This window comes from Amblyomma americanum, chromosome 7, assembly GCF_052857255.1.
Source record: "Amblyomma americanum isolate KBUSLIRL-KWMA chromosome 7, ASM5285725v1, whole genome shotgun sequence".
In the NCBI taxonomy this organism is placed as follows: Eukaryota; Metazoa; Arthropoda; class Arachnida; order Ixodida; family Ixodidae; genus Amblyomma; species Amblyomma americanum.
Genome location: NC_135503.1, coordinates 76,045,889 through 76,072,225, shown reverse-complemented (window position 1 = coordinate 76,072,225; position 26,337 = coordinate 76,045,889). Strand labels below are relative to the sequence as shown.

The 26,337-nt window shown below is 48.7% G+C and overlaps 1 protein-coding gene across 1 annotated transcript; it reads right to left on the bottom strand.

The window, feature by feature from the left end:
• Positions 1 to 896: 896 nt before the first annotated feature.
• On the bottom strand, positions 897 to 25,976 carry LOC144097813 (uncharacterized). The gene is made up of 6 exons (XM_077630441.1): positions 25,581 to 25,976; positions 22,326 to 22,534; positions 13,350 to 13,627; positions 7,329 to 7,612; positions 5,240 to 5,478; positions 897 to 1,291 (listed from the first exon to the last, which is right to left on the bottom strand). Exons 1-6 carry the CDS (start codon positions 25,974 to 25,976, stop codon positions 931 to 933), a joined length of 1,767 nt encoding a protein of 588 aa, XP_077486567.1. The 3' UTR covers positions 897 to 930.
• Between the last annotated feature and the right edge of the window lie 361 nt (positions 25,977 to 26,337).

Sequence of the window (26,337 nt, the reverse complement as noted above, 5' to 3'; positions counted from 1 at the left end):
ACTGCACAAATGTTTTCGCTTGTATATTGCGCAAACAGGGAAAGTTTCGATGCAGAGAACCTATTCGTCATTGCAGACAGCATACGTATGAATTGCTGCGATAATTGGAATTTTAACCAATGCAATAAAACATGAAAGGCGACGATGTTGGACGCAAAACGTCCAATTTTGTACCGCAGCTGTTGCATCGATGCGTAGTTGGTAAATTTAACAAGAACGCAACAACTGCGCCGCAATAGGGAGGGCTTTTGCGCCCGACGTCATTCTCTTGTGTGCGTAGCTAAGCTTTTGCAGATATATTAGACCCCGAACGTGCTACGAGAATCTTGCCAAATAAAGGGCCTAGGAATATGATTATTTGTTACTTTTGAAAATAGACACGCAAGCTAAGCACAATGAAAAATTATTTAGCTAATTAGGTGACTGCCCGCGACGGCGACACCCTCTCACTCTGCGTCTGCTTGTAACAACGAAAACGAGTAAAAGCGGGTACTGTGTACTACTCGAATGCTTAAAAAATTTTGGAAGCCTAATTTTCAACATCCCGCATGTTCGGCCCGCAGTGGCCAGTTCAAGATGAAAAATAGCGCGGAGGGAAGACGAACGACGCTCATGACTGCACAGACTCTATAGACAGCGCTTGGGCGGGGCCCTACTCTCGGTATTGCTCACTGGGGTAAGCATGCCGCTCTAAGCTGAGAAAAAAAGACAGCACGTTGCGGCATCAACAGCAGCGACGAATAGACCGACAAACTCGGTACGTGCAAACACGCCTCCGAAGCACACATGTGTCATTGCAGTCATCAAGCGTGTGTTTATAATTGAGAAATAAAAAAAAAAGAATGCGCGGATGTTAACATTATAAAATCGAAGAATCAAGAAGTGCCCCACTTCCCACATCTACACTGTTCTCCCGGCCACACGCCGCCGCTAAGTGGGTCTCTTGCAGGCCACCTCGCAGGCCGTGCGGGACGGAAAGCGGTTGGCGCCCACCAGGCAGCGGTGCGCGGACAGCAGGCGCGTCGACAGCCTGAAGCACCGCGTCGCGCTGCCCCCGCGAACCACGGACGGGGCCTCGGCGGCGAAGAAGGGGAACTTGAGGAGGCCGCTGCCGCAGGGCGCCGAGCGCGGGGCGGAGCAGGGCGGGTAGCGCGGGTTGGTGCAGCGGCTGGTGCACTGCTCGGCCGTGGAGAAGACGGCGCTCCCGTTGGCCGGACATCCGCCGCCGGGGAAGCTCCAGGCCACGCACAGCTGGCCGTCGAACCACCACCAGCCCGAGCGGACGTCCTGTCTGCACAGAAATTAGGTGCCTTGCTGATTTTCAAGCATGAAGTGCTTCTAGATTCCATAATCAGCCGATTGAAGCGAATATCGACCGGTCATGAAGCCGAGCAGACCGCCGAACCTGACGCCAAACCCCAGTCCGAACGGTATGCAGCGGAACGCACGCTAAAGAAGTCGACACGCTGAAAAAGGCAGCCTGCTGCGCGGGTGTTCGATGTCTATCGAGCGAAGGAGAAGAGAAGATTGCTCGTGAAAAACAGCGACACATCGCTTGGAAGGCGCGTCTCCAGACCAGGCGCGGCGAGTCTTCAAAATAAGAGTGCTTGAAGGGACCCTGAAATTATGTTGATGGTCATATTATAATTCAACATATCTTCACAGGTGGTCTTTATTTATATATTTATTTATTTATTGTACCCCTTATGGCGAGAGGCATTACAGAGGGGAGTGGAAAAAGAAGAATTAAATTAGAAAACATACAGCAGAGAGACAAATTTAAATAACACCTGAGTATACAATATTCAGGTGTTATTCAAGTATTCAAGACACAAGGGTACTCAAGTAAAAATTAAAATATCTGCGTGTATCCTGTAACTTATTTCTAATTTTGTAACTGATGTTCGCAACCGATTAGGGCGGCACCTCACCACATGTTCTTAGCCGCCCCTACCCCGATGACGTGAACAGGCATTCTGGGTGAGCCTCCTCATTGGGCGCGCTCCTCCCGCACAGGCTGCTACGGGGTGCAGTCCCGAATTTTTATTTTCTTTTTTCTGACGCTTCGGCGCGTATAAGTTGAGGAGAAACAGGGGTGGGGAAGGGGGGGGGGGGGTAGGCAAGAACATCATATTTCATCGCCGATATATTCGGCGTTACCGAAGCTAGCTTTAAATTTTTACGGTGCGGTTACTGCTGATGAAATACTGCCCTCGTGCGCTCTTCCTAGCCTCAGTAGATATCATTCTAACATCACTAAACTGTCATTGCGATAGACTCATTGTTGTGTGTGTTGGAGCGAACGCTACCACATGACTCCCGGGTCAGAACCACTGCCACTCAACTCATCCAAACAGTGTGGAAGCAAACGCCTTCAGAAGGAAGCCAGAGGTATAGAATTTTCTATGCCGTTATTGGAATGCATTTCATGCTTGTACCTACTGTCGACGGCGAGATAGGCCATAGTTTTTTTTATGTGTTTACCTTCATCAAGAAAAAATACAAGGTCCTGGAACACTAGCAGAAGAAGCTGAAGTACACGGGCTGCCTAACCTGTCCGCAGATCCCCACTACATTTCTCTAAAAGCATCATGTAAAACATGAAACATGAAAAGCAAAACTTTTTTCGCAGTTGTTAAGCATTGTGAATAAGGTTAATTATTTAGGAGCGAATTTCACGAAAGCGACGTTGAACATCAGACATTGAATGCCGAAGACGGCTTTCAATGGCGATATTTTAAAAGCCTATAAAAATTAGCACACAAAAAAAATGCTAGAGGGAACGGAATTCAATGAAAGACAAACTCAAACAAAATTGTCGCTTGCGTAAAATTTAACTTTATAAGAGAAACACGTCGAAAAAAAAAACACCGTGCAGTAAAGAAAAAGGATTTTAGATGCACTATCCGACGTGGTCGAAATGGGCAAAATCAATATCTCCATAGCTGAGAGACAGTACACGGAGGCTTCTTTTATGAAAAGTACAGCTATGACAATGTGAACATAAACTCTCATTTGTACTAAACAAAAAAAAACTATATTTATACGTTCTCATCGAGCTTGAAAAAGCTCTGCGGGTACAACCTGTCGAGAGGGGAACTAGGAACAAAGAAAACCGAAAGGTATGGTGTTCTTCAACGAAAGCATGCTAATAATAAAGTGTCACTTTCCTTTCACACTCCTTCGAACAGCACATGCGTACGAAAGCTAACGCGAAAACTGCTCTGAATAGGCCTTCACCGAAGACGCAAGTGGGAGGTGGAACAACTTTTTGAGCAAGTCTCGACCGCTCCAAACTGGCATTATTGATAAAGGGACATTGATAACAATTGACGTTAGTCGATATCGATAGGTTGCTGCGTTAAAGGATACTTTCTCTGAAAATGAATCTGTTATAAGCGTGAACTCCAGCTCATCAGCATTCACTTTCAAGTGGCGACCAAATCGCACTTTTTGTTTTTGACGCCGCTGGTTTGATTGAGTGGCGGGAAAAATATGTTCAAATTTTAAAGCGTGTTTTAAACAGCAATAAATGCTTCCTTTGCTGCCGAAAAAACAACGTCTTCCGAAAGTACCATAGCATGTGGTTTCAACAGAACGAAAATTGCTTGGAGTTTTTTGGGGGGTTCTCCAAGACATGAACAAAACATTTGAGGCGTATACCACACCTATATAAACCGTCGAAATGGTGCACGGTGTTCTATGATCCAGAGCAGCAGTCAGAGCATCAGAGCTCTACATCACGAAGGCAGTCAGCATGCACAGCACCTCAACACCTATGTTGTGATCTTATAACGAAGGTTGGTGTTCATGGTGCAGCTGGTTAGCACCCTCATATAAATATACCTGCAGATGGCTGCACTACAAATCCTCTCTGACCAAATAAATGCCTTGTAGCTATCCATACCGGGTGTTTCACCTAACTTGTTCAGAAATGTTTTAAAAATATGTTTTCTGACTTGGAAGAGTGCTTTTATCGACATAGCATTGTCAGTGCTGTAGCGCATCAGGATACAGCTTATACGTGCTAACTAGTAGGCTGGTTAACTAATATTGAATAGTTAACATTTTAGCCATTACATTTTATCTCCTTATTTATTGGGAGGCGTGTAAGTAATGTCTCTTTCGGTTTTTGAAATTTCAAAACGTAGTTAATTTCGACGCAGTGGCCCAAGAAATATTGGTCATTTCGACAAGTTAAATGCACTGGAGGGGTTGCTTTGCCTGCAAGTTTTTCGAAACGCCTATATTTTCACGCGATGTAGGTAAAATTTATTGGGCCACACCGCCGACGGTGAGTGAGTTTTCGAAATTCTAAAATTTGGTATGGATATTAATCCCTGTGGGCCACATGCCTCAGAGTAAATAAGAAGACAGACTATAGTTACAAGGTCAACTAGTCAGTATTGACAAACCAACCTAGTTAGCATGTTTTAGCTGTATTCTGGTGAACTTCACTTCCGAAAACGCTATCTTTAAGCTCATTTTTAAAATTTGCTGAACATGTCAGGTGCAACACGCGGTATATGGCCGCGCACGTAAACAGGCCTACCAAGTAAACTGCGTGGTCTAATCATATAGTAAGAGAGACTGCCGCTTTCTCCTGTGGGTCGAGTAAGCGTTTCCGAGAATGCTCCAGCTATGGTCACTTCATGTGGCACAGTCCGGCTTAACAGAGGAAGCTGGGCGCGTTGCATACAGGAAGCAAATTCTGCATTTTATTACTTTTTTCTTCTTTGACGCTCTCCTTAAAAATTGCTGTGGTTTAGCCTTGGTTAAACCTGGAGTGAGGCGATAGCAACGTCTGGCCGAGTATAACTAGCTCAGTCGAACTGCACAGTCAGTCTTTCGCCGCTCCCTTTCGCTGGGCGTTTATTTTTCATCTTCGTCCCACTTGACACGGTGCATGCGCACAGCTCTTTTTTGCATCTGTTGCGCGCCGCGCCGCCGGCAGCAGCAGCTGCTCCGCACCACGTGACCACGTGACCAACGGCACCGCCACGGGGCTCAAGTGTGCCACGCTGAAGCGTCGAAGAGGCGGAGTAGTGTAGCTACCGCTACAAAATCAAGAACTGTTTCAAAGGACTAAGTTCCACAGATGCCCTTGGGTACTGTTGTGATGAACTATCCGCACCCAAATGAAGATAGAAGATAACACCTGCAATTGCTGCGCTCTGCTCATTCTTCGTCCTTGAACCTACGGTGGACGGCCAACGCCTTTCGCGCGTGGTCCCCGTACCTCCTGCAGCCGATGAAGAGGGTCCGGTCGAGGCAGGCTTCCATCGGCGGCTCAGCCAGCACGCAGCTCCTCTCGCAGTCTCGCCACGAGGCGAACCGGTTGGCGCCCCGGTTGCACAGCTGCACCACCTGGTCCTCCTCGCCGACCGCCAGGCAGGCGTCCGCGGAGGCCCGGTAGTGGAACTCGCGACGGGCCTCGGCGCAGTACGTGTAGAAGACTGCCCCGCACTCGGGCTTCGTCTACGCCCAAAGGATCATTAAAGAAACTATGTTAGCATGGTATTGCTGGAATGACGGCATGGATGCGGGCGTTGAGAATTTGACCCCTGTCCGCAGAAAGCGCCATTTTTTTTTTGCAATACTAAATACACCCTGGCTACAAGAAGAAAGTATTGGGGATAATTTTAAGAAGAGACCAGCGTTGACTGAAGATACACTCTGAGTGGAAGATATTCTAGCTGGAAAAAAAAATGAAAGGGACACTTAAGCACCGCCTTAAATGCACGACGCGATAGTTTTAATCGGTTCATTCTCATATATGAATGAAGATGCTCATTCTATACTCTATATTAATATATCTCTGGAGCTCGTCATACCCCTCATGGCGCAGTGGTACTGCGCTTATTAAGCCATTCATCACTGCCCTGCAATCGCAGCTGCTGCCTACGGTGAGAATTGTGGGAAACACGTTGCTCTTCCCTACGATCCTCTCCGGACCAATCATTAAGTGCCACCTGCCACGGTGCGCTGTTTGCCCACAATCCGATGGGAAGGTTGTTATGACGCCAAAAGGTTACGTGACCAAGGTGGCCCACCTGCGGATCCGGCAACGACGCCGCATTTTCTGCTACACGAGCTCCTTAAAGCTATTGCGTTAATAATGGAAGCATCTGACTTAAACATAGCAAGTAATCCGCACAGCAGATAGCCGGTTCTCTTCTGTAAGGGTAACAACATGGGGCACGAATAGGAGAAAAACGTTGTCAGAAGTGGCAGAAAGTAAGGTGAGGACAGGATATGAGGAAATTTCCTGGCATAAGGTGCGCCCGACGCTGGCGCAGCAAAAGGCTTATTGCATGTGGTTTTAAAATCCCCTCTCAAATAATAAATGACAACTGGCTCAAAATGGCAATGAACACACCGATAGAATGGCAATTATCCCAATGAGAGATCAGTAGCGGGCTAATGATGCTTCGCCACCCTGTTCAGTCAGGCCCTGCACACGCGCCGCAACGAAGAGTTTCCTGTGACGAGGCCATAGAGTGCCGGCGGGAACTGCATGTCTTATATGACCTTCCTTGCAATGAAGCGTTAGAGAACAACAATCCAGATTATTTTTTATTATTGCAAACAGGCGTACTATAATTTAGTAAAAAGCGTTATTTCACCTGAGAATCAGCCTTTAAAGTGCAATAGATGGTTTTGCACATGACCTAGAAGGCGCCACACTGGTGCACCGCACATGGCTTCCTCCAAGCTTAGAGGAACGAACACGGTTTACCGGGCCCTTAAAATACCAACATGGAAGCCAGTGCGACGTCGACGCAAGCCGAGCAGATCAGTGCGCCGCACTACATTAACTGCGAATGACCCAAACTGCCCCCTCCCTCTCTACACAGCCACTGTGACCTCCTCCTACCTTCGCGTAATTAGTCGGCCATTCTTAGGAGTGATATAGCCTATACCATTAGCAAGCCCACCGAGAAACAACCGAGCATAGCCGCATTACGCATGCGCAGTTATCGGTCGACAGGATGGGTGGCAGCAGCCGCGCCTTCCAAAGCTGTCTTTAGGATAACAGGAACACCCAGTTAAGACGCCGCTTCATATTTCCTTCCTGATGTTATCGTCCCACACTAAATGACTGTGAAAGACCGTTACAAAACGCCGTTGTAAGGTGAGGAGCCAGTGCAGGCGCCATGTACGTCATTGTATATCTACAAGGCCTTGCATTGCGCGTGTTGCAGTGTATCTGTTAATGACAAACTGCCAATGTTCAAGATTCCGGTTTCAGGTTTGAGCCGTTTTCATGTCTAGGAACAGCTCCGTTGATAATTCCGTGCGAAGCAGGCTCTGGAAGCAGCACTCACGGGTCTTCGGAAGGGGAGCTCCAGCGGATTCAGGCCGGTCGCGGGACCGCTGGCGTTTCCGTAGCCAGAGGGGTCCGCGCTCGACCCGGGGTTGATGGCCGGCCGCTCAGTGGTCGAGTCCGCGTCGACACCTTCCTTCTCTTCCTCCTCGTCGCTCACAGTGGACGGCCTCTTCCAGGCGGCCGCCCCGCTCCCCTCCTCCTCGGCCCCTACGCCGGGCCCCTCACGCCGCGTGGGTGCGGTTGCTGCGGCCTTCGGCAGCACCGCTTCGGTGCCCGACAGCCCTGAAACGAATGGGCAGCGAGCGTAGCGTGTAGCACGATTACGATGAGCACGCAGTGCTGTTACCATGACCGTAGAACAAATTTGAAGGACAAAGAATAGCCACTTCCTTTTGCAGCCTATATACACACTGCTCGTCTAACGAAGAAATTTCCTGCAGCCACAGCAGACACCGAGGTTGCAGCCTTAAGTCATCTTCTCTCTGAATTAAAGCATCAAAACGTGGGCTTAGCTTAACCACCTCATTTTTTTTTAGGGCTGGCGAATTCCCATACACTCCGAATCCATGAATTCTGGTAAAGGCGGCAGTGTAGGTTGCCTCCCTACTCCTATCCTTTCTTTTTAGCGCTCTCCTTGTTGTTTCCCTCTTCCTGTACGTTCCGTCATATTACTCACGGTAGCGGCAGCGCAGGTTTTGATGGCACATGCTGCGGCTAGCAACATTTTTTCTTTCAGTTGTTGTTTTTAATAAAGAGTCACTAATAATAATAATAAATGCTTGTTAACTGAGTACCGCCTTTCCTCTACGAGAGTAGGCCTCTCGCAGAGACTGCAGCGTCTGCACAGACCGTCCCGTTAAAGCGTAGTGAATGTGGTTCTGCCACAATCATTGATCATTCATTGATATTGATCATTTACGACCGATCTCTTTGACGTCATGTCTGGGTAAACTGTTCGTGAGGGTCGTGAACGCTCGTCTGAAGAGACTCCTGAGTAATAATGATATTCTCCCGGACACATTGTATGGTTTTAGAGAAAAGCTGTCTACAGAGGATATTCTCCTCCGTATCAGAGAGGATATTCTGGACAACCCCGGCAGATGTCAGGTCAAGGCCATCCTTGCGCTCGATTTAAAAGGGGCATTTGACAATGTCAACCACCAAGGAATACTGGATGAGCTTAACAGCGTCAACTGTGGTGACCGCACATATAATAACGGGAGGGACTTTCTCTCCAATAGAAAAGCGTCAAAAGTATTGGTGATCGGACTTCCTCTCCGTTCAATCTAGGTTCCAAGGGCACTCCGCAGGGAGCCATCTTGTCTCCGCTTCTCTTCAACTTGGCTTTGCGTGGGCTACCAGAGAAGCTAGACCACATCCAAGGCATTGAGCACGCAAATGTCGTATGCCAGCATGCGGCGAAGCATGGTTTAACGTGCTCTCCCGAGAAACCCGAGTTACTCCTGAGCGACCGGGGCAAGAAACAGAATAAGACAGTTTTGCCGTCCACTCCCTCGGTCGCTATTACGGTCCAGGGTGTGAGCATTCCGATCAAGAAAGAGATCAAGATCCTGGGAGCCGTCATACCCAGCGGCAACACTAACACCACTACAATCAGACAGCTCCAAGCCTATTCCGAACAAGTCTCTAGAATGCAACGCCGGATAATCAAGAAAAAAATGGGCTAAGAGAGAAGGAGGCTCTCGGATTAGTTGAGGCTTTCATTCTCTCTACGATAACATACGCCATCCGTACTTACGGCTCAGTAAAAAGGAGAAAGACCAACTGCATGTTATTATTCGAAAGTCAGTTAAGGCGGAGCTGGGACTCCTTTTATGCACATCCACTAAGCGCTTACTACAGCTGGGGATCCATAACACCATCGACGAACTAATAGAGGTCCACCGTATTGATCAAACTGACTGGCTCTCAACATCTAAGCCTGGCACGAAATTATTACAGAAGCTGTGAATCCGTCCACCCTCGGAAGTCGCCAGCGCATGGATAAGAATACAACAGGGGACGCTGACTAGCCATAGCTAGACACCTCTCTATGCTCTGGGATGGAAGCAAGGACGTGATCTACGTCGATGAGGTTGGACCCGTTAACGCGGTCGCGGCAACTGCAGCAGTTTCACCCCGGCAGGGGGGGGGGGGGGGGGGGGATAATTGCAAGCAGCTTTATCCAAGTGGTGGATACCACATCGGCTGAAGAAGCAGCTGTCACACTAACAATATCAAAAAACAGCGAGGCACGGTTATTTCCGACTCGCAAGCAGCGGTACGCAATTACCTCAGAGGTCACGTTGGCGCTCCGTGTTGGGACATTTTGGAAAGGTCTAATCCTTCCAACATCCAGATCTTCTGGACGCCAGGGTACCTCTCAACGACGGGCAGTGAGGCGGCCAACAGGGCTGCTCGAGCTCTCCTCCTCCGAGCATCTGGCACGCAGCCTCTGACACAGTTTAAAACCCCTCACCCTTACTAAGCCACGCAGAAATTACGACGCACTATGGGGTCATAAGAAGGAAATGTTGTCTTTCTCACAAATCACTTAGCAAATTTGAAGGCCACATAATCAGGCGACTACAAACTAATACTTTTCCCAATCTCCACTTGATGAGTAAATGCTATCCAGACACCGACGATTCGTAATGCCCCTTCTGTGGAGGAGTTGGCACACTCATTCACACACTTTGGGAATGTCAAAAAAACCCGGACTTGGACAGCAATCCCGATCCGACATATGAGCGCTGGAAGGCAACGCTCCATAGCCACAGTCCCCTCGACCAGAAATCGCTGATTGAGAGGGGTCGGATTATGATGGCGACCAATGGGTTTTCCTACTGAACCCACCCAGTATTTATAATCTCAATAAATATTTTGCCTCCTCCTCCTATCAAATAAAGTGATTTTATTCGAAACGAAGTATTTTTGAGCTTGAAAGCCACAGACACGTAAACGGGCATGCGACTCTGAATGCGGATGAAATTCCCTTCTCGGACTTTCCTAAATTCGGCAACGATTGTTGTGCCCGCCTGCAAGTGCCACACTTCGCCCAGTTAGAATTGACTCGTGACAGCTTGCCGTGTACACAGTATCCACCACCGCTGGAAGAAGTCTAGCTCTTTGCAAACGATAGTGTCCACACGCCCCCTGGGAGGGACGACACAAAGTCGAAAGACCAATGGGAGGCCTTACAACTGAGCTCCGACCCAGAGACTCAGCTACAACTCGTCCGACTGACCGAAGCCGCCGCCGAGAGCCAGGACCTTTCGGCTTCCTTGCTACCCTCTTTCTGCTGAAAGGTTCTCCTACCCTGTCCTATCCACCGCCGCTGAACACTTAAGAACGCGTGTTCTACGTGGCGCAAGAGGTCACCGCGCAAAGCATCCGTGATCACTGAATTGTCGCTAGGGTAGTTTCCGTTAGGCACGTTCGCGCCAGGTTGTAAACGATAGGGGAATGCTCAGCGTCTTTAATAGCAAACCTAGCGAGCGGTGGCGATCATTTGGTCATGTTTATGCATGGCCATGCAACTTCTGTGGTCACAGACGCTTTCCTCTGAGAAATCCGTTTGAACACACTTGTGAATAAAATGTTCCAGCTATAAAAACTACTCAGTTACTCACACGAGATGTTTTAAAACCGTTTGTCTAATAGGCTGAGCAGCCATTAAATGCACTGCCTCAGTATCGTAACAAAGGCCTACCTAGCGTATCGTACTTATAACGAAAAGCGGAGAACACAGGCGACCATTCACCGTATAGCCCCCCCTCCCCCCCCCCCCCAAAAAAAAAGAAAACACAGAAAAAAATTTATTTGCCGGCGATGATTATCTCGTCATCCACCCCTGAAAGTGAATACTGGGGAGCGACCTGGCACTGTCGTTTTCGGCGAGTTCCTGAACTGCAGCGTCACACATTGCCAATCTGGCGCTAGAGTGAAAAGTCACTTGTGCAACTTCTGACTCGCCACTTTACACCAAGTGTCGCATCTAATGCGTAACCAAACTTTTAAAAATGACGGAGGGTCCTAGCCCCATGCAACCAACTGAAGACTGTCTGAGGTTGCAAGGCGTAGTCATTTTTATCTCCAAAGTTAATAATTAATAAATACTCATTACGTAGCTCAATAATTATTAGTACAGGAAATGATGTGCCAGTGCAAAAGCTTTAGATCGTCTTAGAAAACAGCTGCCTGAAACACGGTACCTTTTACGCTTGTTTATTTCCCAGGCGTAAAGGAAAGCTAAAACGTGAGAGGTGCTGGCGCGTATCTCTCGCCCAGCACACACGCAAAACATTGTTAGGGGCAGCGCTCCGAAAAAACGCAGATTATTTTGTCTGAGACGGGTCTCATTTCCTACTTTACGTAAATGGTGATTTGGTGATAACATTACAATGTTAAAATTACAGTAAGCAGTTTTTCCACACCTCAAACTTGTTAACTGCCACTTCAATCTTTAAGGAGTAATAATAATTGGTTTTTGGGGAAAGGCAATGGCGCAGTATCTGTCTCATATATCAGCGGTCACCTGAACCGCACTGTAAGGGAAGGGATAAAGGAGGGAGTGAAAGAAGAAAGGAAGAAAGAGGTGCCGTAGTGGAGGGCTTCGGAATAATTTCGACCACCTGGGGATCTTTAACGTGCACTGACATCGCACAGCACACGGGCGCCTTAGCGTTTTGCCTCCATAAATACGCAGCCGCCGCGGTCGGGTTCGAACCCTGGAAGTTCGGATCAGTAGCCGAGCGCCCTAACTACTGAGCCACTGGGGCGGGTCAATCATGAAGTCCATATTTAGAAACTTAGCTATTTAGTGGTTTATGGGGTTTAACGTACTAAAGCGACTCAGGCTATAAGGAACGCCCTATTGGAGGGCTCCGGATGATTCCGACCACCTGGGGATCTTTAACGTGCACAGACATCGCAGAGTACACGGGCCTCTAGAATTTCGCCTCCATCAAAATTCGACCACCGCAGCAGAAATCGAACCTGCGTCCTTAGGGTAAGCAGCCGAGGCCACAACCACCGAGCCACTGCGGCAGCAAAGCTAATTTATGTTTACTAATGAATTACTCTGTAGAACGAAAAAAACATTCTGCACCAATACTGCCTCAGTATTCGACTTAAAAGCGTTAGCTGCGAGAACTTCAGCGGTTTACATCGGTGTGCTCAGCAAACGTGGAGAAGACCAAACCGAAACATCCGCGGATGATTCTTTTCCGGAAACGTCTCTTCTAAGGTAAAACCAGCGCCATCTACCTTATTTATTTTGCACTACTGCCGCGATTTAAAGCCACCTTCACTATGCGCGGTATATTTCCTGGTTATATCAGTTCATAAATTTTATAAATGTATACATCACAACACTACAAATCGTTTGAAACCATCCCGAACCCCCTGCAACAAACGGTTCGGCACTGATGGCCGTCTGAAGGTCCTCGGAGCGCACGGTTTGGGGGCGTAAAGGTCGTTGTTGCATATACATGTACGCATATACAAGCTTCATTTATTTTGGGCTTCATCCTAAATAGTAATTTTTTCCTCAGGGTCATGACAAGTCATTTCACATCGCTTCAAACATTCTTAAACAAAAAAAGTGGCCCCAAAATTTTTTGCAAATGGTGGTCCCGGAGGGGGTCCCACTTCGATGACCGCTGTACTGGCACATATATAACGGATCCAAAGTATACGTATCAGCCACTTTTGCTGTGTGATACAGTATGGTCACGCGGTAAATGTTCTGGTCTATTTGACCTTCATTGCAGAGACGCGTCCTTGACAAACGTGAGTAGTAAGATCTAACGCTCTTAAAATACTGCAGATTACGCCACGTGAAATTCGACAGCTGTTAGTTGGTTTCACAGGGACTGCCTTTTATTAAATGCTTGACAACCGTCAGCTGGGACACCTGAGTTGCTAGCTGAGTCGAACCGCAAAGACAAGAAATGAACAAAGGAAACTTCCACGAGTTAAAACAGATATTTCGTGCTCTCCCTTGCAGGCAGCTCACCAGCAGCGTCGCGCGGGCGGCGTTCGTCGGAGGCCGCCGTGACACGCCTCTCCAACCTGGCGGCGGTGACCACTGCCGAGGTGACCAGCAGCACGGCCAGCACGGCGCCACCAACGGCCAGGGGCAGTCCGCCACCGCCCCAGCCACGGGGCTCGATGGGCACGTTGTCCGTGCACGTGGACACGTCACGCCGCTCCACCGCCCCGGCGCCGATGGTGAGCTGAGGACCCTTCGCGGCTACCTCCTGGACGCCGCCGATGCGCACCGAACGCGAGGGCCTGCGACGCGGCACCATCACATGCCGTCAGACGAGCCCCTCAACACCTTGTTGGCCCCTTCCTCGTTTTTTTTTTATCCTTCTTCGCCTACAGGAGGCAGGAGGCGGGAAATAATCGACCAAAAATATCGCCGCCATTGTAGATTTCATCGGGAATAAAGCCCAGAATGTTGTATCGAAAAACAAACTCAAAATTCAATTTTTTTTCTACGTCCTACGGGCCGAAGGAGTGGAGCACATGGAGAATTCAACTCTTTTAAAATCAGAGTAACTTTTCATGCTACACGGTGGAGAATGCCCCTGTGGGCGATTTTGATCGGGTTCGTGAGTTCCAGTCACCGTGGCTAAGCATACCGAGCAATTCTGGGCAAAAGCATTTTTGAGCGGGAAACTGTTTATGAACGCTATTTTTTCATATAATGTAAAATGTCACTAAAAGAATCAATATATCCGCAGATCACTCGACGTCAATCTTGTATTTTTTCACCTATTAAAGTTTTTGCTATTGTCAAAAGCGTTCCCCACTGGTTTTCTATGGCAGTCTCAACTATGCGTTCGCTGGAAACAGTTTGAGCGAAGCTTTTGTTACATATTAAAATAATGGACAGTTACCTTCAATATTTCTATAACAGTATCTCGAAATTTTAGAATTTTCAAAATTTTGGCCCGATAAAGTTGGACTTGAGTGCGTCCTAGGTCATAAAGAAAGAAAAATATAGAGCATCTCTGGAGTTAACTGCAAAATATGAGTGCTCTGTGTCATCAACAAGCAGCACTGCAAACGGAAATGCAGTGGGCGGATGTAGATCTGTTTCGCTGCCCCTCCATTAGGATAGGGTCACTCTGTGGCGGAGTGAGTCGCCTTGGAGCCAGTGCGACACGCCGCTCTTGACCCACAAGGAGAACTGGCCAGTATATATCTGTACGACCTGTCCCACGCTCCCTTCTCCAAACGCAACAAAAACGCCCTCTTTAGGCCCAAACGCACCAGGTATCCCTCAACCACATGAGCAAAACAGCGGTGACTCCCGGCCGACCTCAGTAGTGATCCCAATGGCGACCAGCTGATGTCAATTGTTTTTGGTCACGACATATTGTGACATTAACTCTGTTTACTACATAGCCTGTCCAAATGTGATGCTATTGCTTTAAATAACCGCAGACATACCGGTGCCTTTCCTTGCTCCAGCCATGCTCGCCTACTCTAAGCTCCACCGCATCTCACAGTCACATGCCAAAGTATTAGAAGTTGACTTTTTTACGCTTCGTACCAGCACTCGCATAACGCGAAACTCAGCTTCATTTCTACCCTGCCTTTCTCTCCTAGCTTCGTGTGACCTCAATGTGCGTTTAGTGTCGTTTCGTCAAATCCACCCGCTGTCTTGTGTACAGTCTTACTGTGCGATAATCATGAAAAAGTATTCAGCGCAATTATACGAGTTACGCATCGGGCCGGCCAGTATGTAACCAACCCGAATACATGCTATTGTCGGGCAAAACTTTAAGAACGCAGCGGCTTTTCCCCGTCAAGGGCCGCCTTCCAGCCAATGGCGTCGGCCGATTCTCTTGACCCTGCTGGTTTGACCACGACCGGACTCGAGTGGTGGCGACTGCCGCGTCTCTAGTCCGGCCGTGGTGTCACAAAGCACGGAGTGGTAGTTGAAAGGAGACAATCGCTTCCCTTTATGGTCGGGGCTAAACCCTTCTCCTGAGTGTGGCGCCGCTCCCTGCATTTTCACGCTAGCAGGGTAATGAAAATCGGCCGACGTCATTGGCTGGCTGGGAGGGGCCCTCTGACGCTGCGTTTTTTAGTTGTATCAGACTGCAGAAAATTTGTCTTTAAAAATAATGGCTGCATGTAATGTTCTTCCACAGCGTAAGCTTTGCATCAATTTCCTGGTACTTGTTCAGTAATCAATTTCGAGGAGCAGTGTCAGTCGCAGAAGGTTTATACGTCTACGTTCAAAAAACGAAATTGGATCAGACATCGATTTCATAACGGCGCTGGTTAGGTGACGCAAAAATATCGACAACCTTCTGAATGTCTAATAACATCGCGCGACCGTCAACCTGTAGGCATTTAAGAGCCTTACAACGGCGATAAACGGGAAAATCGCTTAATGTTCGCCCAAACACATAAAGTCCTTCTAGTGCCAGCGCCGCCTGCTACACTGTTCCATAATGCGCCAACGTAAGGCGCTGAAATTGACAGTGGTAATATATTACAATTCCGGACGCTAAAATTGAAAATTGGTTTTGGGGGAAAGGAAATAGCGCAGTTTTCTGGAAAAGCAGCGCTGAACAGACGAGGACAGAGACGAGGCGACAAGGACGGGCGCTGAACTGACAACAAATTTTATTGAAGGGATTCACATTTATAAACGTAGTGCAGCTACCGTTCGCGCATGTTCAGGAAAGTCAGCTCTTTTGGTGAAAGGGCGATAGAGGCTGTGCTGACGCAGCCCTCTCCCAGGCTATATATCTGATTTGATGCAGCTATTTCTCTAGTCATACGTACACTGCTCTTTCTGATTATGGAGGTGTCACCGAGTGCAGGAGTACAATCTAGGCAAGTGATACAGTGACTTGCGAGGAAGCCTTCAAAATCTTTTCCCTCGCGTGCATTTTTCACGTTCAAGGCATGCTCTCTTAACCTCTCGTTCACGCATCTCCCAGTTTGGCCAACATACGTCTTTCCACAACTTAACGGAATTTTGTAAACTACACCTTCTGTGCAATCAACATAAGGCCGCCTATGTTTTTTGCCACAGCCACGCTTCTGGGTCGCCTCCGGATTAGTGATCCTGCAAAGCTTGGACAGCTTGTTAGGGGCAGAGAAAACCACTTTCACGTCGTAACGCTGGGCTACCTTTTTCATATTGTGCGAAAGTGAGGGTATGTAAGGTATAACAGCTACCTTCTGCCTACGCTGTGCGCGGCTATCGCACGTATGCACCTTGCTGCGCATGTGTTTTAGGCAGCTTTCAGCGACTGAAACCAGGAGGTGGTGCGGGTACCCAGCGCTAAGCAGTCTATCTGCTTGACGATTGAATGCTTGCGACATCAGATGCGGGCAGGATTTGCCGAGAGCGTTCTTGAGGCAAGACATGGCAATAGCTCGTTTAACGAGCTTGGAGTGGGCGGAGTTGAACGCCAGAAGTGGTTTGTTGGCGCGCGGTTCATAGCACCAGCAGACACCATCATCTTTAAAGTGGAACCGGATGTCTAGAAATCTAATTTGGCCATTTACTGGAAGTTCGTGGGTGAGGTCAAGAGGATTCATCACAATACCGAATGAACCCAGTACATTCTTACTGATACGTTGAATCGCCTGCGCGTCACAGTCTAAGACAACTAAAAAATCGTCCACGTAACGAAAAACCTTGATAAAATTGCTTTCCATGGGAGAAGCGAGCAGTTGACGATCGAAATGAGCCAGCAGAAGGTCACTGAGAACCGGGGCTATGCAGGACCCGATACATATACCCTGCTTTTGTAGGTGGGGCATCCCTTCAAACTGGATATAGGTTGATTGGAGATAAAACTTTAAACGTTCTAAAAAACCCCCAACTGTGACCCCCGCAGTATTTTGAAAAGCAATGGAGCCATATTTGTCAATGGAAAGCTCAACGCACTCAAGGATGAGCTTGTGAGGTAAAGAATAAAAGAGATCTTTAATGTCAATGGAGAAAGCCTGGTAGCATTTGTCAGTGTTAGTGCTAAAAAATTCTAAAACCTGGTTGGAATTGTTAACAATAAACGGGTCGTCCACGGGTAAAAGCTTAAGATGGAGCTGTAAAAAACGAGCAACAGAGTGCTGCCATGTACCAGTTTCAGAGACTATGGTTCTCAGTGGCACATCTACCTTATGGGTTTTAGCGCTAAAAAAGACATCTAAAAAATCTTTCTTGCTCTTATCGATCGCCTTGACAAGATCAGATAGATTCAACCGCTCGCAAAGTTTCTTCGCTCTGGACTTGACTTTGCCTAGAGACACCTTTGCATGACCTGAAAACACAGCAGAAATAGCTTCCCTAGATTTGGATATGAACACTGAGCTAGGCAATACAGCGAATCCGCCTTCTTTGTCAGCTAGGAGAAGACGAAGCGAGTGGTCACGTAGGAAACTAATTACACGTCTCACGGGTAGACAGTGCTCGGTACTCTTCCAACGATTAAGGATGTCAACACCTTCTGAGACAAAGCGGGTGCTCGCTTCGGTCGAGGTGAGGCGCGACACCTGACGTACTAAAGACAGTTGTTCTAGCCTTGATTCCTTGGGCGGTACCGCAAACTTAGGGCCGAGAGAAAGGACACGACTGACGTAAGCTGGCAAAGTTACATCACCTATGACATGCACCTTGCATTGTGGTCCTTGCGGCTCATGAGCAGGCCTGGCCCTCAGTCTTCTCAGCACTTGTTGCCAGAGGAACTCCGTTGTTTGGTCGGCGAGGCTGTGGAACGCCCGCAGCTCACGGTGGTTCGAGGAATCTTGTCCCATGCTGCAGACCTGGGCACTCAGGAGGTCGCGGTACAGGCGTGCTTGGCGTCTCCATTCCGATCGGAGGATCTTAACAACGCGTATTCCATGACCGAAAGAAGGCGGAAGTCCACCGAACAAGGCGCTGACATCTTCGGGTAGTCGCTTGGCTCGAAGGCAGAAGGAAAGTTCCCGAGCTCGGCACACTGAGACGGCAATGCGTGAAACAGTAGAACACGGATCGGACAGAACACACGAGGAAAAAGAGCCCTTTGTACTAGAAATGAACTTGGTTAATGCGGCGAGTTGGGCGTGTTGGTACATAGTTTTCTGGAAAAGCAGCGCTGAACAGACGAGGACAGAGACGAGGCGACAAGGACGGGCGCTGAACTGACAACAAATTTTATTGAAGGGATTCACATTTATAAACGTAGTGCAGCTGCCGTTCGCGCATGTTCAGGAAAGTCAGCTCTTTTGGTGAAAGGGCGATAGAGGCTGTGCTGACGCAGCCCTCTCCCAGGCTATATATCTGATTTGATTCAGCTATTTCTCTAGTCATACGTACACTGCTCTTTCTGATTATGGAGGTGTCACCGAGTGCAGGAGTACAATCTAGGCAAAATTTGTTGTCAGTTCAGCGCCCGTCCTTGTCGCCTCGTCTCTGTCCTCGTCTGTTCAGCGCTGCTTCTCCAGAAAACTATGTACCAACACGCCCAACTCGCCGCATTAACCAAGTTCATTTCTAGTACAAAGGGCTCTTTTTCCTCGTGTGTTCTGTCCGATCCGTGTTCTACTGTTTCACGCATTGCCGTCTCAGTGTGCCGAGCTCGGGAACTTTCCTTCTGCCTTCGAGCCAAGCGACTACCCGAAGATCTCAGCGCCTTGTTCGGTGGACTTCCGCCTTCTTTCGGTCATGGAATACGCGTTGTTAAGATCCTCCGATCGGAATGGAGACGCCAAGCACGCCTGTACCGCGACCTCCTGAGTGCCCAGGTCTGCACCATGGGACAAAATTCCTCGAACCACCGTGAGCTGCGGGCGTTCCACAGCCTCGCCGACCAAACAACGGAGTTCCTCTGGCAACAAGTGCTGAGAAGACTGAGGGCCAGGCCTGCTCATGAGCCGCAAGGACCACAATGCAAGGTGCATGTCATAGGTGATGTAACTTTGCCAGCTTACGTCAGTCGTGTCCTTTCTCTCGGCCCTAAGTTTGCGGTACCGCCCAAGGAATCAAGGCTAGAACAACTGTCTTTAGTACGTCAGGTGTCGCGCCTCACCTCGACCGAAGCGAGCACCCGCTTTGTCTCAGAAGGTGTTGACATCCTTAATCGTTGGAAGAGTACCGAGCACTGTCTACCCGTGAGACGTGTAATTAGTTTCCTACGTGACCACTCGCTTCGTCTTCTCCTAGCTGACAAAGAAGGCGGATTCGCTGTATTGCCTAGCTCAGTGTTCATATCCAAATCTAGGGAAGCTATTTCTGCTGTGTTTTCAGGTCATGCAAAGGTGTCTCTAGGCAAAGTCAAGTCCAGAGCGAAGAAACTTTGCGAGCGGTTGAATCTATCTGATCTTGTCAAGGCGATCGATAAGAGCAAGAAAGATTTTTTAGATGTCTTTTTTAGCGCTAAAACCCATAAGGTAGATGTGCCACTGAGAACCATAGTCTCTGAAACTGGTACATGGCAGCACTCTGTTGCTCGTTTTTTACAGCTCCATCTTAAGCTTTTACCCGTGGACGACCCGTTTATTGTTAACAATTCCAACCAGGTTTTAGAATTTTTTAGCACTAACACTGACAAATGCTACCAGGCTTTCTCCATTGACATTAAAGATCTCTTTTATTCTTTACCTCACAAGCTCATCCTTGAGTGCGTTGAGCTTTCCATTGACAAATATGGCTCCATTGCTTTTCAAAATACTGCGGGGGTCACAGTTGGGGGTTTTTTAGAACTTTTAAAGTTTTATCTCCAATCAACCTATATCCAGTTTGAAGGGATGCCCCAACTACAAAAGCAGGGTATATGTATCGGGTCCTGCATAGCCCCGGTTCTCAGTGACCTTCTGCTGGCTCATTTCGATCGTCAACTGCTCGCTTCTCCCATGGAAAGCAATTTTATCAAGGTTTTTCGTTACGTGGACGATTTTTTAGTTGTCTTAGACTGTGACGCGCAGGCGATTCAACGTATCAGTAAGAATGTACTGGGTTCATTCGGTATTGTGATGAATCCTCTTGACCTCACCCACGAACTTCCAGTAAATGGCCAAATTAGATTTCTAGACATCCGGTTCCACTTTAAAGATGATGGTGTCTGCTGGTGCTATGAACCGCGCGCCAACAAACCACTTCTGGCGTTCAACTCCGCCCACTCCAAGCTCGTTAAACGAGCTATTGCCATGTCTTGCCTCAAGAACGCTCTCGGCAAATCCTGCCCGCATCTGATGTCGCAAGCATTCAATCGTCAAGCAGATAGACTGCTTAGCGCTGGGTACCCACACCACCTCCTGGTTTCAGTCGCTGAAAGCTGCCTAAAACACATGCGCAGCAAGGTGCATACGTGCGATAGCCGCGCACAGCGTAGGCAGAAGGTAGCTGTTATACCTACATACACTCACTTTCGCACAATCTGAAAAAGGTAGCCCAGCGTTACGACGTGAAAGTGGTCTTCTCTGCCCCTCACAAGCTGTCCAAGCTTTGCAGGATCACTAATCCGGAGGCGACCCAGAAGCGTGGCTGTGGCAAAAAACATAGGCGGCTTTATGTTGATTGCACAGAAGGTGTAGTTTACAAAATTCCGTTAAGTTGTGGAAAGACGTATGTTGGCCAAACTGGGAGATGCGTGAACGAGAGGTTAAGAGAGCATGCCTTGAACGTGAAAAATGCACGCGAGGGAAAAGATTTTGAAGGCTTCCTCGCAAGTCACTGTATCACTTGCCTAGATTGTACTCCTGCACTCTGTGACACCTCCATAATCAGAAAGAGCAGTGTACGTATGACTAGAGAAATAGCTGAATCAAATCAGATATATAGCCTGGGAGAGGGCTGCGTCAGCACAGCCTCTATCGCCCTTTCACCAAAAGAGCTGACTTTCCTGAACATGCGCGAACGGTAGCTGCACTACGTTTATAAATGTGAATCCCTTCAATAAAATTTGTTGTCAGTTCAGCGCCCGTCCTTGTCGCCTCGTCTCTGTCCTCGTCTGTTCAGCGCTGCTTTTCCAGAAAACTATGTCCAACACGCCAACTCGCCGCATTAACCAAATAGCGCAGTATCTGTCTCACATAAGCGGACACCTGAATTGCGCCACAATTGAACGGATAAAAGAGGGAAGACTAAGAGAAGAACAGCAGAAACAGGTGCTGTACTAGAGGGCTCCGGAATAATTTCGACCATCCAGGGATCTTTAACGTGCACTGGAATCGCACAGCACACGGGCGCCTTTGCATTTCCCCTCCACCGAAACGCGGCCGCCGCGGTCGGGTTCGAACCCTGGTACTCCGGATCAGTAGCCGAGCCACCTAACCACTGAGCTACCGCGGCAGGTCCAGGAGGGTGCACAAGGCCAAAGTTCAATTTGCACCTTCTAAGCACACTCGAATGATCCCAGAAGCCACGTCACGGCGACTGCTGGCCTCGTAGGCCACCGCTATGCGCTCCAGTTGGAGAGAAAATAAAATGAGACGCTTTAAACTGGAGCTTCCGCTTTCCCTTTTACCTTCATCGTTATAAATGGCCAGTGCAACAGTATAACACTGTTTTCTAGCGGTAAAAGCGTAGACGACCGTCCCGCTTGCATCCTTTTCGCATTCCTCCGCTCCTCCTTATCGCTTTCGTAGCGTGTAACGCCTTCTTACCGTTACGTGACGCATGAGCAGAAAGAGCTGGCCAGTTGGCCACCATTAAGAACTTCAACAGATATTGCATCATTTATCATATATGCTGTTTGTGCAATACGAAATTTGGACACCTGCCTTTCCTCTTTCGTCACCAATTAGTTCAGAACAGCCCTAGACACCACTGCCTCCCAGCGATCTCTATGGGCATATTTGTAGCAGAAAAACCTTTTTGACACAAGAAAAGAGAACACTGTGGAATGGGCGTGACCATATCGACGACACCTCTTCGCTAAATTTACTCATGCTGTATGGGTGGTAAAGACGGCTTTACGTCCTTAAGGGTGTAGTCTATAGTTTACAGTGTGCGCGCAAAGAGCCCACGTACAGCACTGCCGTTCTGCTGCTGCTAGCGCCACTGGTGCTGGTGGTGCTACTGCTGGTGCTGCTGGTGCTGCTCGTGGAGGAGCTGCCCGTGGTGCCCGAGTCGCTCTCCAAGCTGTACACTATGGCGTGCCGGCAGCGCCAGGGGCTCGGCAGAGCCTCCGGCAAGCTTTCCGACGGCTCGGTGGCCTTCCGCAAGGGCTCAGCAAAACGCTGCGCAAAAAATGCACGGAAAGGACCGTCACCAAAAACCAGTATAACTTTTTTGATGCAGTGGCAGCGAAAGGTATCGAAATTCTCGTCCACCCTCATGATGCAGTATTCACTGCAATATCTCGAACAACCACCCTCATTCGTCCCCAGGAGAGGGCACACTGAGAGGCACCCCATATCCAGACACTGTACATCCGGATCTCAAGAAGAGGGAATACATTCCCACTGGCTTGCAAGCTAAAACTTCAGGGCTGTGAACTTGAAGGTGAGAAAAACATCTTGAGATCCAATAGTAGTTCCATCCCTCAATTTTCTGCAATTTCTCTATCGGCAACTTAAGCTGCGCAAAACCTTGACCTAACAAAGCTTCCACAATGGAATTAAAGTTTTCATAAATTCACGAACCAGAGCTATTGCCACTGAGTTTCCTCCCCTGTTTATGTGCACGCACCGTTTTGTGATCGGGGTTCTGAAAAAGGCTTTTCAGATCACGCTTTTGTAAGAAGCAGTTCTAACCTCAGTCCGGAACGAAGTTTACAGGCAGACGTTGTTTTGTGCTCTAACCGCAGAGAGGCAAAGGTCCCGAAAACCTACGCAGGCGCTTGTACAACTGTAATTTCAGTTTCAGCGATACTTTGGCTTCTAGGTCCACCGCTGTTCATCGTTATAAACCTGCCAGAGAAGTTACGTTTCTTGTTTGCTAAACGAGAAAATCAAACGGTTCATGGGGGCGCAGCTCATTCAAGTGGAACCAAATGTGCAAGCTAGGTTTGACACATACGTAGCCTATGACTGCGTGGCGGTATTCGTGTTCCTGATTTCACGAGAAAAATTTTCCGTGCTGACTATATGGTTGTGTGCTGTGTCTCTCTCTTCTTTTTTCCAAACACACGCATAATAAATTAATCAGTGCGAAAAATGGGGCTAGTTGGTCCAGCATTTCTTTGTGGCTTAAATATGTTCAGTGTGGAAACAATGTGCTGATGAAGTAAATAAAGAGGCAACAACAGGACGTAGCGCTGCGCCCCGACGTTGTCTGCTTCCCTCGTACATTATGTCCACTCATAGAGGGGGAGGCGGGAGGGTGATTGGAATGAGGAAATCACCCTAAACACCACCTCCCACGGTTTGCAGGTGGCGGCTTCACATACACGCAGACATGGCCGCCGGTCAGTATGCCCCTTCATGGAACTCCTCTGCTATTACGTTGAAGTGTGTTGCGCGCCTAAAAGTACAAAATAAAGTTGAGCAAGCTGGTGATAGGTCATGAGGAACCTACAGCGCGAAAGATTATGGAAGCGCAGACAGAAGTATATCTCTTGTTTCGGCTGAAAGTAATATGAATACGGTGCGAGCAACGTGAACAGGAAAGATTGTCTTGTCATTTGTGTGTTTCTTCAGTCGCTGTAATTCGCAGCGTTATCATATTATTTTCTTAGACAGAAGGAACGCGGCATTAGCACTTCTCACATGTTGATTCCCTCTGTGCCTTTATTATCATTCGCGCTGTAGGCTCATTAAAACACACGAATAAAAGTTTGATTTTCAAAAAATAGGAAACCCGTAGGCGCCCCTCTGTTCTCAATGCAATAACGTCGCGACAATAATCAGAGAAACAGATGCAAAACGGGGCCAGTACACAGCCACGTGAGTACGAGTAGCTTACAAGAGGCCTTCTGTGGAAGCATTCACGGCGCCGCGAAGTCCTGGATATTGAGAATAAAAATCAGCCTTGCTGGACAACTCTCTGCAGATAAGGCAGATGGCAGGACAACGTGTCTTCCTTTCTATTTCGTCGCTGCACAGCCTGTAGCTGCCTACGGTAACGTGCAAGAGACGATTTTATCACAGCTGTTTACGCCAGTGGATGCGTATATCTGATTGCCCGACGCTGGATGCGCATGCGCAGTGCACACACCTGGGCCGCCCTTGCCAGTGCGAGTGCGCATGAGGCCCCCGCTTAGCAGGTAAAAGTGTACGATAGTACGTATCCGCTATGCTAAATCTATCTATAGTTGACAAAGGCTCCTTACGTGCACTGTCGCAGTCTGACCAGCCTTTTTCTTCGGCACGTTAAACAATTCATGGAGTAAACGCGATGCACTAGGAAAGAGACGAAAATCAAATCGAGGTGCACACGGCAAGACCGCTTGTCGTGCGCACCTCGTTTTGTTCTGCCTTCTCTTTCCTATAGTGTAGCGCGTTTATTCCATAAATATGTAAAACCAACTAGATCCCATTGCTGCCTTGCTTGCGTTAAGCAAGTCATCTAACTGCTGTGGAAGCCATTAACACGTGTTTCCCTAGTTAGCTGTTTCTGTGCAGGGTAACCAAAGCAATCACTTTGTTTCCCTTTCGTCGTGGCTTTCCGTCGAGCTGGTTGCGTCTTTTTTGCACGACTCCTAAAACAGCCGCTTCACCCCCCTCCCCTCCCAACACCTCACCGTACAGTAGACTCAAAATACAGCGCGTTTTGCTGGTATCTGCAGAGAGATTGCTACATCTCACCTTACCTCCTTCCTCGCTACCACCCTTAACCCTATCGCTCTGCTCAACATGTGGGGCGGTAAAGGCCACCTTCATGCACTGCGTGTGGGAATGCCCCCTACCCATGGCACTTCCCCCATACCCAACCCATCTCCCTCCTAATTTCAGGCCTCTCTGCGAGTTGTTCAACCAGCTGATAGAACATGACTAGTGGACAGAGCTCTCCGTGAAGCCCAGGCGCGTGGACTCTTGGACAAGTAGGAGCCCACCAATGAGGACCTTTCTACTTTTCTTAGTTGCTCCTCCTCCTCCTCCCCCTACAACAAATAACATAGTGCCATGACTGAGATTTGAAGCCACGAACAGAAATACCCCTGCCTCCCTCTCCCCTTCCAGGCTGTCTCCAACTGCAGAGATCTAACACAAGTATTCTGCTGGCGTAGTTGTATCTCCGACTATCTTCAGGTCACCATCCAAGTCGACACCACATAATAAAGGCATCCAAATGTAACCCATTTAGAAGGTCGCGGTCTCATGTCTATGTAATAGCCTGACTTACGGTTTGTCCACGCTGTCCGAGGTGTCTGGCGCAGGTCCCCGGCTGTGGTGCCCTGACCCCTCGGTCGCCCGTGAGGCGAAGAAGTGACGGGGGCTGCGCGGACCTCACAGCAGGGGGCAGCGGCAGCATCGGCCGCAGTTGACCCTCAGATCTGAAGGCGCAGCGCCTGGCCGCGGGCGACACCGAACGTCGCTCGCTGTCGCACGACTGCGTCTTCTCCGGTGGGCAGGACGGCAGCTCCGACTTGACGCTGTACGTGAGGTTCCCCAGCGAAAACTCCTCCGTGGTCCTCCGGGCAGCGCTGCAGCTCATAGTGTCCTGAGGATACGTAGTGGTCATGGTGCGGGAGTGTCCGGTCTGCGGGCGGTTGGTGTACCCGAAGGACGGGGGTCTCATCGTGACCAGGGACGCCTTTCGTGCTTTCGTGAAAACGGGAGACTGAAAAGAATGGCTTCACGTGATCTCGCGCGCCTTCCTTCACCTTGTCTGCTCCTCTCGTGCTCCTAATGATGAAGATGATGATGCCCTTACGCTGAAGGCACATACCCACGACGGGGGATTGGCCGGGGTGCGTTGCTGATGCAAACGCACATATGGGTAATGGGTGGAGTAATTGAATAATTTTGTGACGAAGACTCGAATTTGGATTAGAAAAAGTAATAAACGTAAATGAAAATCTCTGAATTCACATTCTAGCATAAAAATCTACCGGATGCAATTATATATCCGTGAATAAAATCGCACACCGGTTTCAAGT

Excerpts from the sequence above, each read along its gene's own strand:
- LOC144097813 (XM_077630441.1), bottom strand. The coding sequence starts at position 25,976 with ATGAGACCCCCGTCCTTCGGGTACACCAACCGCCCGCAGACCGGACAC. Across the intron at positions 13,628-22,325 it reads AGCAGCAGAACGGCAGTGCT|GCCCTCGCGTTCGGTGCGCA; the intron begins GTACGTGGGCTC and ends GCCGCGTCGCAG. Across the intron at positions 1,292-5,239 it reads CTCTTCATCGGCTGCAGGAG|ACAGGACGTCCGCTCGGGCT; the intron begins GTACGGGGACCA and ends ATTTCTGTGCAG.